Here is a 13,027-nt window from a genome sequence, read left to right as displayed (position 1 = left end):
TTCAAATCAAGATATGACCATTAGGGAAATTATTCAGTCGGACGAGTTTCTAAACAGCCAGGTCAGGTCGAGTCGATCACTATATAAGGACATACCCATAGATTTACGTCACCGGCCTGTTATCCATAATGCATTGCGAGGTTCGGCCAATCGACTAAATGAGATGTGATCACCTGATCATTTTTAATACGTGTTTACTATGCGAAAAACACGTGTTGCGTGCATAAATATGATTTTTTGCTCCGGGTAATTCATTTATGTAATTTATTGTTCAATATTTTGTATCAGTAAAGTTTACAAGATTATAAACAACTTCACCTTTTATTTGGAATTACACGTTTTTATAAAAGACTGAGAAAATAAAGCACCGAAATCGTTATCAATAATGTATTCACATACAAATGTATATGTATTTTTGTATCAGGACACGTGTCAATCAATGCATGTATCGTGCAAACACGCGTAACACACATATCACGAGAATTGAGCAGTTTTACAATTAATACCAGAGTTCAAGCTAGAAATTGGCCGTATATAAATTAAAGTGACATGACATTTTGAAGAAAGGGAATCCCATCCGAGAGCCCCCAATTACAATAGATCATCTAGTATGTACATGTATTATATATAGAGAGGATCTTACATGAATGGCTATGTCACATGGAATTTATTAAACTCGTTCAATAATTTGATATGCCATTGGCCTTTAGGTGTTTCTAATAGAAAAATAAAGTCGATTAATAGTAAAATTGAAATGTGTCAACAACTCAAAACTTTTAAAAGCGTTAAACAATTGGTCTTTTGAACATATGAGCAATATTCCTTAAGTCAAAGTAAGAAAATTCCCTGTAACTGAAAATGATACAGGAATTGATTGCGATGATTGACGAGAATGTGAGAGTGATGCCTGAACGTGTAAAAGATGAATGGGTGACAAGAATGAAGGTTGAGAAAATTAAAACAGCTAGCAAAACAATATTACTGCAGTTTTTGACCAGTGTTCGGGAACTAGTAAATGAACAAACAATTCCCGATTTTTCCTGTATAAATTGACTGAATTTGGATACCAGTTTTTGTGTCTTTGTTAACATTTAAGTTACAAATTCCAAAGGTAGAATATTGAATTTATGTGTATAGTTTACATTTTGACAATTTTTACCGGTTGATAAGCCATATTCTTTTACCCGCTGCAGTTTTTGCAACATTATTGACAAATCATTATCTAATGAATGAAACAGGTGACAAATATATGTTTATGTCCTTATATAGCGATCGACTCGACCTGTTGGTGTTTGGTATTGCCACCTGGCCATGGGTCATTGGAAAATTCAGTTTCCGAATGTGGGCGGGATGGAAGCTTGTGCAAAATCTGCGTGTCCTCAATATTCCAAATTAAGAAATAACCATTAGAGAAATGCTTCAAATGTCTTAAGTTTCCATTGAATGTTACAAATAATAAATGCAAAGACTGAAAATATGTGCTCCGTTTTGTAAAGGAAACAGTTGAAATTGTACAGGATGTGGAACATGTCAAACTGGTTTAATTTTAACTGTACCATGTTTGTATTACACATTGCACACTGTAAAAGATAGGGACCATTTAATTGGTATATACAAATGTATGTATCCCATAATAAATTTTATGTTTTCATTTGATTTACTTTGCAAGTTCTACCGATGGGTAGATAGTTACCTAGACATATGCAAGCAAAATTGGGTCTCAAAATTCCCTAGTAGCTCTTCTTATTGGCTAGCTGAGATAATGAAACTCAGACGACTTCCGACATGTATTAATCGCCTTCCGGAGAGCAGGGAATGAATATTTGTTCCATTTACAGGCCAGCCCAAGGGAACATCCATTAGACTAAGATCTTCATTGTAAGTTTGAATTGCTATATTTACTCTGCCACTTAAAAGATCACTGGAATCTAGCTACTCCATTATTCATGATACAAGAACCAAACCAGAAGACATCGTATTGCATGACATTTTTATTCAAAAACATCAATAAAATGACTACTACATCACATGAAATGAGTTCCGTTCTTGTTTGAACAAAATGCTTGATACAGCTGCCCAAACCTTACTCGATGATTTATACAATGTGCTATTTAGAAAATCAGTCATCTCTCCACACAAACTTTATGGTACAACATTTGGATACGATTTTGTAAGCCAGGACATGATATAACTATTTGATTTTTGGTATATTTTTCCGAGTTAAAAAAAAATTCCAAAAGTTAGGTTACAATTAATCTCTGGTTAATTGATCATGATGGTGCAATTTGTTAACATAATCATATGCATAACCAGCCCCCCCCCCCCCCCCCCCCCCCCCCTTATCAGCAAGCTGACCATGCTTTACTACTCTAACAAGGATAAACTGGCTTTAAAAGCCCTACTTTTGCATTTTCAATTTAATACTTGAAGCATGGTCCGTTGCCTTGTGACAGTTGCTCAATACCAATGTTGACAAACAATAGCTATTTTGATATTGTAAATGATTATGTACAAACAGCATCTTAATGAATATTTAATGCCATTACATCGTTAAGGACAACATCTTAATATCTAAATATCATGTGAAATGAAGTTTGAATAGTCTAAATAAGCTGCAACACCGAAAGGTAAAAACCTGAAAGATAAAATTTTCATTTTCCAAATACAAATTGAAAATATCTTTACAGTCACAAGCTAAGATGATGACAACTTCAGGGTTGAAATCAGCCAATTACTGCAACTCCACAAAAACAAAATTGCGGGCATACGAGCCGAGAATTTGTTCAACAGTTATCCCAGTAGCCTTTTTGGAGTATAGAAAATAATAGGTTTGATTGAACAGAGTTACCCCATTTATTAAATACCGAGTGCAAACCCTGATCACATCTAAAACATACCATTTCACTGAACAGAACATGATCAAGTCATGCAAATTAACCATGTGGAATGCTGAACTTATTTAGACAACCAAGATGTATCAAAAACTTGTCTCATTATGAATCCTCATAATTAAAAGCAATTTTTTCTCAACATTTTCTATGACACGATACAGATCTAAAAATGAAATAAAAACAAAAAATCAAAAAGTACTTATATACATGTTTACAATTATGGCACAAAACCCAAAATACTTTTACTGCCTGAAAAGGTTCTTGTCACATTTTAAAAAGTTTTCTATGTGTGTTATATACATGTACATAGCTCTTCATGTTTACTCTATTTTAAGCAATATGCAGTGCAAATAAGACCCTATTTTAATTTTAATGCAGGCGTTACTTTGAAACATCCAAAAAATGTGCCTTTGAAAAATTGTTTTCTGAAATCCCACTCCAATTAATGTGAAAATAATGTTGACATTTGCTCTTATTGAAATTCTTTGATTGTTTTGTTGAAGAAATTATTCCCAAAGAGAGAGAAAAGATCCCACCGTCAAAAATGGATTTTGTATGACAAAGAACAGTTAATATATTTTACAAGCACACTTGATAGCTATAGACCGACCTATTACACATCATAAACAAGAGGCATACATGGGGCCTGCATCGCTCACCTGGATATTAAAGTGATTTTGGCAAGCACTAGATGTAGTATTCTAATCATTTTCCCATTTTAGAATCTGCCTCTTGGTAACATCTATCATTTGTAGTAAACACCCCTTTAATTACATTTAGCTTTCTGGTTGCAAAGAAAATTCAAGGCAAATTAGCAGTTCCCAATGTATCATCTGAAGGAAGTTCAGTAAGACACTGACTGGTTGCCCAAGGCCTAATAACAATGGATAATAATTTGTGAACCACTTTGAGTTTAGTTTAATGTCCTATTAACAGTCAGGGTTATTTAAGGACATGCCAGGTTTTGGAGGTGGAGGAAAGCCGGAGTACCCAGAAGAAACCACTGGCCTATGGTCAGTACCAGACAACTGCCCCATGTGGGCTTCGAAGTCACAACCCAGAGGTGGAGGATACTTTTAACCACTTGGCCACCACTGCCCAAACCCTTTGTGACTCCTATGATGCTTAGTATAGAGGTATACAAAACTCCAAATTATTAGTATTTGAAGCAAATTCAGTTGAAAAGAACTGACATCAACAACCAATTGTTTTCCTTTATAGGACCACCTCCTCAGACCCACTATTTTATAACAAAAATTGGTTTCCCTTCAAACAAGCATGCTTCAGACCAAATATGGTTGAAGTTGTTCATTAGTAATTATTTTTAGGAAAAGCTGACGGACGGACACCAGGTCATGGCTTAAGCTCACCAGTCCTTTGGACCAGGTGTTTCAAATGAACAATATGCTCCTATCAACTATTTCCCAAAAGTAATGCAAACAGTCAATACATTACCAGTGAAAAGAACAAAGAGTTCAATTAATGGCACTTCTTGCACAGAATGTTCAGACAGACTAAAGATAATACTGATGAAGCAGAATCCTTTGTTCCATCCTGGGCTTTAAAGGCTTATCAGAGAACCTTAATGACATGCAAGAAGGGTCATCAAACTATGGCATCTAACCACTGCCAGGCAGTCAAGAAAATATTGATTGAATATGTAAAGACTACACACAATATCCATTATATGTTCGGCAGACATTGATCTATAAATGACATCTCTTGCATGTGAATTACGTGACAATCAATGAACAGACAATTGAATGATAAAAAGGAAAATGATGCAGCATGAAATGTTACAAAAACAAGTCCTAAAACGATGCAACCATCCAAGAACTACAACCAAGTCTGATGGGTATTCATTGCACAGGAATAAGTGTGTCACTGTTAAATTCTCCAGCACAGAACCAGAATCTAAAGGAGGGAAAGGTTGTTTTTGTGAAAGATACTGAAAATAATTGATATTACATAGCAATATTTCTATTGGAATTCTCTTTCATCATAAAAGCACTATCACATTCTGACATCTTATCCAAACATTGATTTCCTCTGCATATCTAAACATCAAATGTGCAACTTACATCCCCATTAGACTTGGTTATACAAACTCTTCCTGTCCCCTCCCCTCCCACCCTACCCCCTAATCACCCCAAGTTTATGACTTTGCACTTTCTTCTTTACTCTCGTCTTCCTCGTTATCATTGTGTGTGTGCCAGGTGAGCCTCTCTTCATAAAATGCAATAACAATCTGTGGACATTTAACATTGGCTTGTCTTGCAGGCACCAAGTCTGCCTCATCACTGTCTTTCCTGAGAAAAAGAAAAGAAAATCAAATTGTCAATGTATCATGAAACTAAACCATCTTTTTAAGGCAACTTAAGAGCTAAAATCAATCAAATATTTTCATAACGGTGTTAATTGAGTGAAAAGTTCAATGGCTGGATAAATAAAACTTGATTTACATAAGAACTAACTCTAAAACCTACAGTTCAGTGTTTTTGTTGTGTTGGGACGAGGTCTTTTGAGAGGAAATGTGAATTGGAAGGGAAATTATGGTTCTAAAGATGATGAATTAAAACTCATACAAGACATTACCTCTTGAAAGGACAAAAGGAAACTTAATGTACGCCGTCTTTTCTTAATTAAGAATCGGAGGTTTTCTATTGTAAAAGCCTTTTTATGAGACATCTATACTTAACTATATAAACAAATTGCAAGTCACGTTTCCTGTTTACAAGTTATCAGTTGATGCAGGTAAGTTTAGATTTTGAAATAAACAAATGAAGTACACTTTAAGTGCTGATAATTCACAGCAAAGGATTGTGTTTCGTTCAATAGAGTAAGAACTTCGGTTAACTTATTAAATATTCTTCACATTATTTTCTACTTGTTGATAATTTCCTTCATACCAATTGAATTTTGCATTCATACCATTTCATTAAAAACATTAATTCCCCGGAACTATCTGTAGCACCAATAATACGCTCTGGCTGCAGTCCACGGTCAAATCCTCTGGGTTTGTTGTCTTCTTCCTACAGAAATTAAAGTGGATACTTTTAAGGAAAGCACAACTAGATGTTCGGAGAAATCCTTGAAAGTTTCAAAGAAATCATTCAAAACAAAGGGAAGGAAACCTCTGGATAAAGTTTGTTAACTCTTTACATGAGTCCATCTTGGAAAGTATATATGTAAACTCATATAAGAGAAAAATGATCACTTGATATATTCTTATTTGACAAGACAATATGCCCTTTTGGCGGCTAAGGTCTTAACGTTCACCCGAGTCTTTACATGCAACTATCTTCTATGTATTTACAATGTAGTTCTAAAGAGTTCCTATATATAAATAATAGTGAAGGTCCCCCTCCCCCTAACCAATTTTAAATCATTTCCCTATATAAACTATAGTAAACAGTGTTCTCAGTACTTTTTATAATAAGTGGTTGAAAAATAAAAATAGCTGGTTGGGGCCAAAGGCCCCAATGCGATGACCACAGGCCGTAGGCCGTGAAGGGGGAGAGCACGAGAGGGGGGTTCCCTCTGACTCTGACAGAATATGTCCATCTGTAGACCAGTAATTATTTTTTTCTTTCTTTAATTTGTACATTTATTACAGTACCAGTTACCTCCCGTATGTACACGCATGCATTGCCATTAGCCCTATCGCGAGGAACACATGTGTACATGTATACACTGCCATATTTGATTGTCTGGTTCGTCAAGTACAGTGGAACTTCGTTAACTCGAACTCGGATAACTCAAATACCCCGCTTAACTCGAAGTACCTCGCCGGTCCCGGCCGAATTCTCTCTTTATCTTAGTAAAAAAAACTCGGAAAATTCGAATTCGGATAACTCGAAAAACTCTGATAATACGAAGTAAAAATTTGGTCCCATCAATAAAAATCATACTTGAAATGTTCGAATAACTCGAAGTATAATTTTCGTCGATCGGTGGCAAACGCCGACATTTTTTAAGAGCTAAATTCCGTTTGTAATACTGAACATATCGGCACTACTAACCTACATGCTATTATAAGTGTTTTATAAATTCATAAAAGAAATTGTCGGTTGAATCTTATAACAACAAGTCTTGGTGATAAAAAGTACTGCTTTACTTACATCAGGTAATTTCCCAAGGCGGTCGCCGATATCAGTACACACGATAGTCAACAACTCATCTACCTGTTCGCTCAAGCGGAACTAATCTCTGACACACCGGTAGATCTACCCGGCTGATGTTTTTACAGGTGTAGAAATGACACAGTCACCGGCGCCTATTAAATCTTTAAACTGCTGAAACAATAGCGTAATTACTGCCGAGGTGTTCAGAGTACAACTGTAACGGTCAGTGCTGTCTATTAAATCGGATAAAATGCCAACTCAGTTACAGTAACATTTTATACGCACATGCGCAGCCCAACTTCCGGTGCTAATACACATGGAAATGGTGTGGTTATCAATAAAAAGTAAGTAGGCCGATCAAACAGTATTTTATATATGTCCAATAAAAGGTAATGGTTCTGTTACGTTTTGTATGCAATCTGTGTTAAACTTAAACGGTTATTTGTTTTGACATTAATAACTTGTTATTTTGTCGAATTCCGTTTTATCGTTTACCTTTTGCAAACATGACTTGCACATCAGATCGTTATTGAAGTGACTAAGTGAAAGAAACTTTATCGTGACTGTATATCGGCAAAACTACACCAAATTACAAGTGACATAACGAAACATTACATATATATTTACATGTATTGACCAGTCTTCACACTAAACTGATGAGCGACAGAGCGAAGTTATAATGATTATATAATGTTGACAAATATTGACCAAACTTTTCACCAAAAACGATAACTCGCTTAATTCGAACACTCGGATAACTCGAAGTTTTTTCGTGGTCCTGTCGACTTCGAGTTAACGAAGTTCCACTGTATATTAATCGACTAAGATGTTGGCCTCGTTTTTAAGACATCGTTTTTGACACTCACAGGTCCGTGAAATGTTCTGATATTTACTAGGCCATCGACGATACTTTAGGCATATGTGCATGTTCATGATGTTGTGTTCGTCACGACAGTCGGATTGATCACGATTCAGACAAGAACAAACAGATATTTGTCGACGTGAAATTGGAGTATTAATATTAAAATTTGCAATTTTTGTAATCATGAATCATCACCTGAATTTTTGCTCGGAACAGCAAAGAAGTCGGATTTTTTTTTATCTTTTTCTTTGATGTTGCCATTTTTGTCGACTCAATCTGTATCAACAAGACGTTTAGCCACAGCCTTGTGTTGGGGGGTATGATTCAAACGCATTCGTGACTTTGCACTATTTAATCAAAAGTAGAAACGGGAGCAAGACGGGAACGTTTTGATCGACTCTGTCCGGCTGATAAACTCAATATTTTTGTTTCGCCGTCCGGCTGATAAACTCAATATTTTTGTTTCGCCGCTATAAGTAAAATCACCAGTGGATGAAAAGGTTTAGTAAGTGTTTTTTTTCCTATTCCCAAAATAATAGCCGGTTGTGCTTATGGAAATAGCCGGCGATTTTCGCCGGCAACCGGCGATTAACGAGAACACTGGTAAAATTTAGCCCCTGGGGAAACTTGAAACCAAGGGCCCAGAAAATCTACAATTTTGAAAAAGTAACCCAAGACCTTTCCATCCCTGACAAATAATTGATTCTACCATATCTGGGTATTGAGAAGATGATTTCTGACTTATCAATTGATTTAGTTCCTTTTGGTCCTCCTGCCTTTCAGGGTGGGATATATAAATCACAATTCTTTACCAAATCTTGGTTTTGAGAATATTTTTGAGAAGATTTTTGAAATTTCAGTCAATTTGAACAATGTTTGCCCATCCCTCATAAGCCTAAGGTCCCAGGCCTGTGGGGGCAGGGACCATTAAATCTACATTTTTGGTTGGCATCTGCCCCAGGAAATTTGCTGCAAAATTTCATCAAAAATAGTATAGGGATCAAAAATGTGAAAATGTTTAATAACGAGCTTTGCTCAAGTGATCTAAAAATTGGAAAAATGCAGCAATCAGTACTTGTAACCACAGGTGCCTGACTCGTTTTATAAAATAATAACATATAAGAGTACATATAAATGAGAAAGGTTCTGAACTCCCCCAGGCTTGAAATCTGATGTATTTATTTCTAAGTACCGTAGCTTCGGTTGTATTGGGTGGATTTTTTTGAAGTAGGCCTTAAATTGAAGAGAAAAGGCCAATCTTTAAAATAAGCCATAACATGTTGTCGATTTCTTGATATTAGTTTACGAAATCGACGGCCCCGGGACATTTTAAGCATTCTGATTGGTTATAGAAATGTGTTAAACCAATCAGAATGCTTGTTTGAATTTACCGCGGCTGGCACAACATGGCTACTCAAGGGGAAAATCTGCTATCAGTATGCATAAAAAGTCCCGGGGCCGTCGATAGGGTGCTCGAATACATAAAGTAAGTGTATGTAATAGTTGTATTCGGTGATCTGATGAAGCGTACCTCTTGATTAACCCGTGGACTTCGTATTTAAAGCTATGTCCAATAGAGTCAAAGTGTGGTGATCCCTGATACGTCAACTTGTCCGAGTAAACAAAATCGAGAGAATTTTGAAGTTTCACGCCCGATTTCATAAACTAATATCAAGAGATCGACAACATGTTATGGCTTATTTTAAAGATTGGCCATTTCTCTTCAATTTAAGGCCTACTTCGAAAAAATCCACCCAATACAACCGAAGCTACGGTACTTAGAAATAAATACATCAGATTTCAAGCCAGGGGGAGTTCAGAACCATTCTCATTTATATGTACTCTATGTTATTATTTTATTAAACGAGCCAGGCATCTGTGTTGTAACTGACAAGAACAAGCAGAGAATCTTACTGTTGTTTTTACTTCAGTAACTTTTTTCTTTTTCTTTGTTGATCCATCTTCCATTCCATTAGCTGTTTTTCTCTTCTTTTCTTGTTCCCTTTTTTTCCTTTTGTCTTCATAATCTGCTATCAAGTCTGGACAATCAAGATTTTCTTCTGGTTCCCAGGTGTTTTCTGAACTGTTTAAAGAAACAAAAGTCAATTTCCATACATAATACAAAAGGCACAGAGGGCCTACAAGAACACCGATATTTCAGTTATTATGTCAAAATACACCAACTTAAGTTACATTTCAATTATTTTCCCATTTGGTCTCCTTTCTCCTCCCCAGAGTGCCATATCCTTCATATACATTAATTAGACCTCATTTGCCAAATAATGATCCAGACCTAATTTCATAAAGATCTATTCAGGTGTTCAGGACTAGTAGGGATTTAAAGGAAATATTGATGTGGTGCCAAAAATCAATGAGCCACTTTGAAATTGTTATGGGCCACTCTTTAAAATGTATGGACCATCAATTTATAAATCTACAACATATTTAAGAAACCGTTAAAACGTCTTTATTTCATTTTGATGCAGCAACACTGCTCTAATGATCACTGGTAGCTTCATGTCCTGCCATACATGGAAGTTTTGAATTTTGTACATCCGGATGTATTTAGAAATGTGTTATTTTTAGTCGTTTTGATACTTTCCTTGCAAAACATCTTTTGAGCACCCTTATCATAGACTAACCATGGCCATAATTTCAATTTCTTGCTTGCTAGTTTCGGGTGTTTTCATTTGTCATGTCTTGTCAGCTTGTTTTGTGAGAATGGTCCCCTCATCAGATTTAGCAGTAACTTTAAACATTGATGTTACTGTCTGTTTTTTGGTGGCATGTTGTCTCAATGTTGTTTATGATATTTGCAGACGCTTCTTTCCACGTGTGCCGGTAGATTTACTACTCACAGTAAATGACAAGTAACACGTGATCTGATCGGACAACCAATCATACGCAATAACGACTGATGACGCAACATTACTGACTTTCATTGGACAAGAACAATTGTGTTAGACAACGGTGAATGACGAACATGTGAGAAATTAATCAGGGCATCCAGTACACCCTTGAGAGTATGTGTTCGACTCCCCAAAATCAGATTTGACTCGAGTTTGAAGGAGCATGTCTATTTGACAATGTTTTGACCCTCCATATTTCTGAGAAAAGGTGATTTGACATCTGAAATTGATTAAAGTCAAGGGTCAACTGGATGCCCTGTCAGAATGTTTTCAGTTATCAACATGTTTCCCCCCTCATAAAATTATGTCATTTCATGATGCAAGTCCAATTTTGACTCATTTGTTAGTCTTTTTCCTTGTTATTTTGTTATGCAGGGACCCAAGGACTATCAGATGTTAAAACTGGTACTCCTATTTTAAAATCCAAGCGTCCCATGACATTTTGAAATTGACAAAATTGTGGTAAAGCAGTTCCAGTTGGTCATCAGATACAACAATGTTGCCTCAAGACAGTCAAGTAATAAAATACAAACAATAAAATACCAGTGTTAATTGAAAGCAACTATTATTTCTCCATTTTATGGCAGATTTATTAATTAAAATGCACCCCAAGGATACATCTACATTAAGTTTTATTTTGGGACAGAGATTTTGTAAAAATGCTCTGAAGTCCTTGCATTTTTATAATGAATCATTGTTTTGGTTAAGCAAAATTCTAAATTTTGAAATTTTGGTTAATTTTGCCTATTTTGGCCCCAATCATTAGCCCCTAGGGACCATTGTTATTCACAATTTCTGTTGAAACAGTTTAAGTTCCTGCAAAAGTCGGTTCAGGTGGTTTGAGAAGTCACAAATAAAAATTGTTTCCGGATTGATGAGAACAAAAAGGCAATTATAAAGATCACTTGATACTTCGTCTTGCCTCATCTGATCCAACAAAATTCAATGAAAAGAATGCTTTTGATTAGACATTTTCAACTGAAGTATTCTTACTCTGGATATCCTTTCCATTTGAGGAGATACTCTCTCTTGCCAGACTTCATTCGGACATCTACAACTTTCTCTACAGTGTATTCTTCTTCTTCCTCGCCATCATCATCCTCACCAGCATCCCCTGGTCCTGGACGCCTTTTCTCCTTTATCTCCGCCAGCCTGCTGGATGTTCTAGTCCGAAATACAACCTGCTTGACAAAATAAAAAAAAAATTCAAAGACAAAAAAAAAGTAATTTGTACTCCAGTACTTGCATTAACATTTTCCAAGTGTATCTATTTGAATAACTGTAATATTGCATTATTAATCTAGGAATCTTGTAATTATATGCCATTTTACCAAATAAAAATTACCATCATAAGGACACAGGAACTTCACACACGCACATAAAAAATGCAAGTGACTTTTGTAGAACTGTATTTCTCTGATGGGAAAAGGTAACTAGGAGCAGTGAACCATATGGATACGATGAAAAAACGGTCTCGCTCAATTTACTGGCTGGGTTAGCACTTAGATTTTAACATACACGCCGCCAAAGGATGGTGTTAAAACATTTTTTTCACCAGACCTAGACTACATAGATCCGATGGTCATGAACACCAGCATACATCTTAAATTGATGGATACACATGCCGTCGAACTTTTCTTGTGATACGTATCTGTTAACAAAAGCCAATAGCTAGCTATGATCAGCGCGTTCATCATTAAAAATATCAGCAAAACGATTTGTTATTCACCGAAAAAAATGAAGACATTGTGGCCAATGAATGGCCATTGCATTTAGCCCTTTATAGCTTAGAGAATACATGAAAAAATCATGAAACAAATGTTAAATTGAATTCAATAAACCCTGAGAGAGAAGAATATCACTTTTCACTCGTATAAATAAATCACCCACAGAAAGACTTAAAGTGAACGAAAAGGAGATGCCGCAAAGCCCTCATTGTTATTGAAGGCGCCATTTTGACATCGAACACGATTACGATAATATCTTTACATAATGTTATCACCATTACATGCAAACCTCAATTCACACAAGAAAGGAAACGTTGTGATTTCACTTTTGTCAGTGATAACAACACACTTAATTTTAGCATTTAAAGTCTTTCATGCTAATACATTTACCTCCGAGTCTGCACAACAAAGTGCCGGGAAATATGGATGCTCTGGTATTACGCATGTGCGGAGATGTGATCCCGGAACGAGGTCTACGCGGGAAATTTTTCCGGTGTTCATCGGAAGAACTAAT

General features: G+C 35.9%; 1 protein-coding gene across 1 annotated transcript; it reads right to left on the bottom strand.

Moving 5' to 3' along the window:
* Positions 1-1,973: 1,973 nt before the first annotated feature.
* Positions 1,974-12,982, bottom strand: LOC117315790 (chromobox protein homolog 1-like). Its single transcript, XM_033870173.1, has 5 exons — positions 12,904-12,982; positions 11,780-11,967; positions 9,792-9,960; positions 5,823-5,923; positions 1,974-5,200 (listed from the first exon to the last, which is right to left on the bottom strand). The coding sequence occupies exons 2-5, from the start codon at positions 11,827-11,829 to the stop codon at positions 5,047-5,049; spliced, it is 474 nt and encodes a 157-aa protein (XP_033726064.1). The 5' UTR covers positions 11,830-11,967; positions 12,904-12,982; the 3' UTR covers positions 1,974-5,046.
* Positions 12,983-13,027: the final 45 nt, after the last annotated feature.

This window comes from Pecten maximus, chromosome 2 (genome assembly GCF_902652985.1).
Source record: "Pecten maximus chromosome 2, xPecMax1.1, whole genome shotgun sequence".
Taxonomy (NCBI): Eukaryota; Metazoa; Mollusca; class Bivalvia; order Pectinida; family Pectinidae; genus Pecten; species Pecten maximus.
This window is presented reverse-complemented; position numbering and strand designations above follow the sequence as displayed.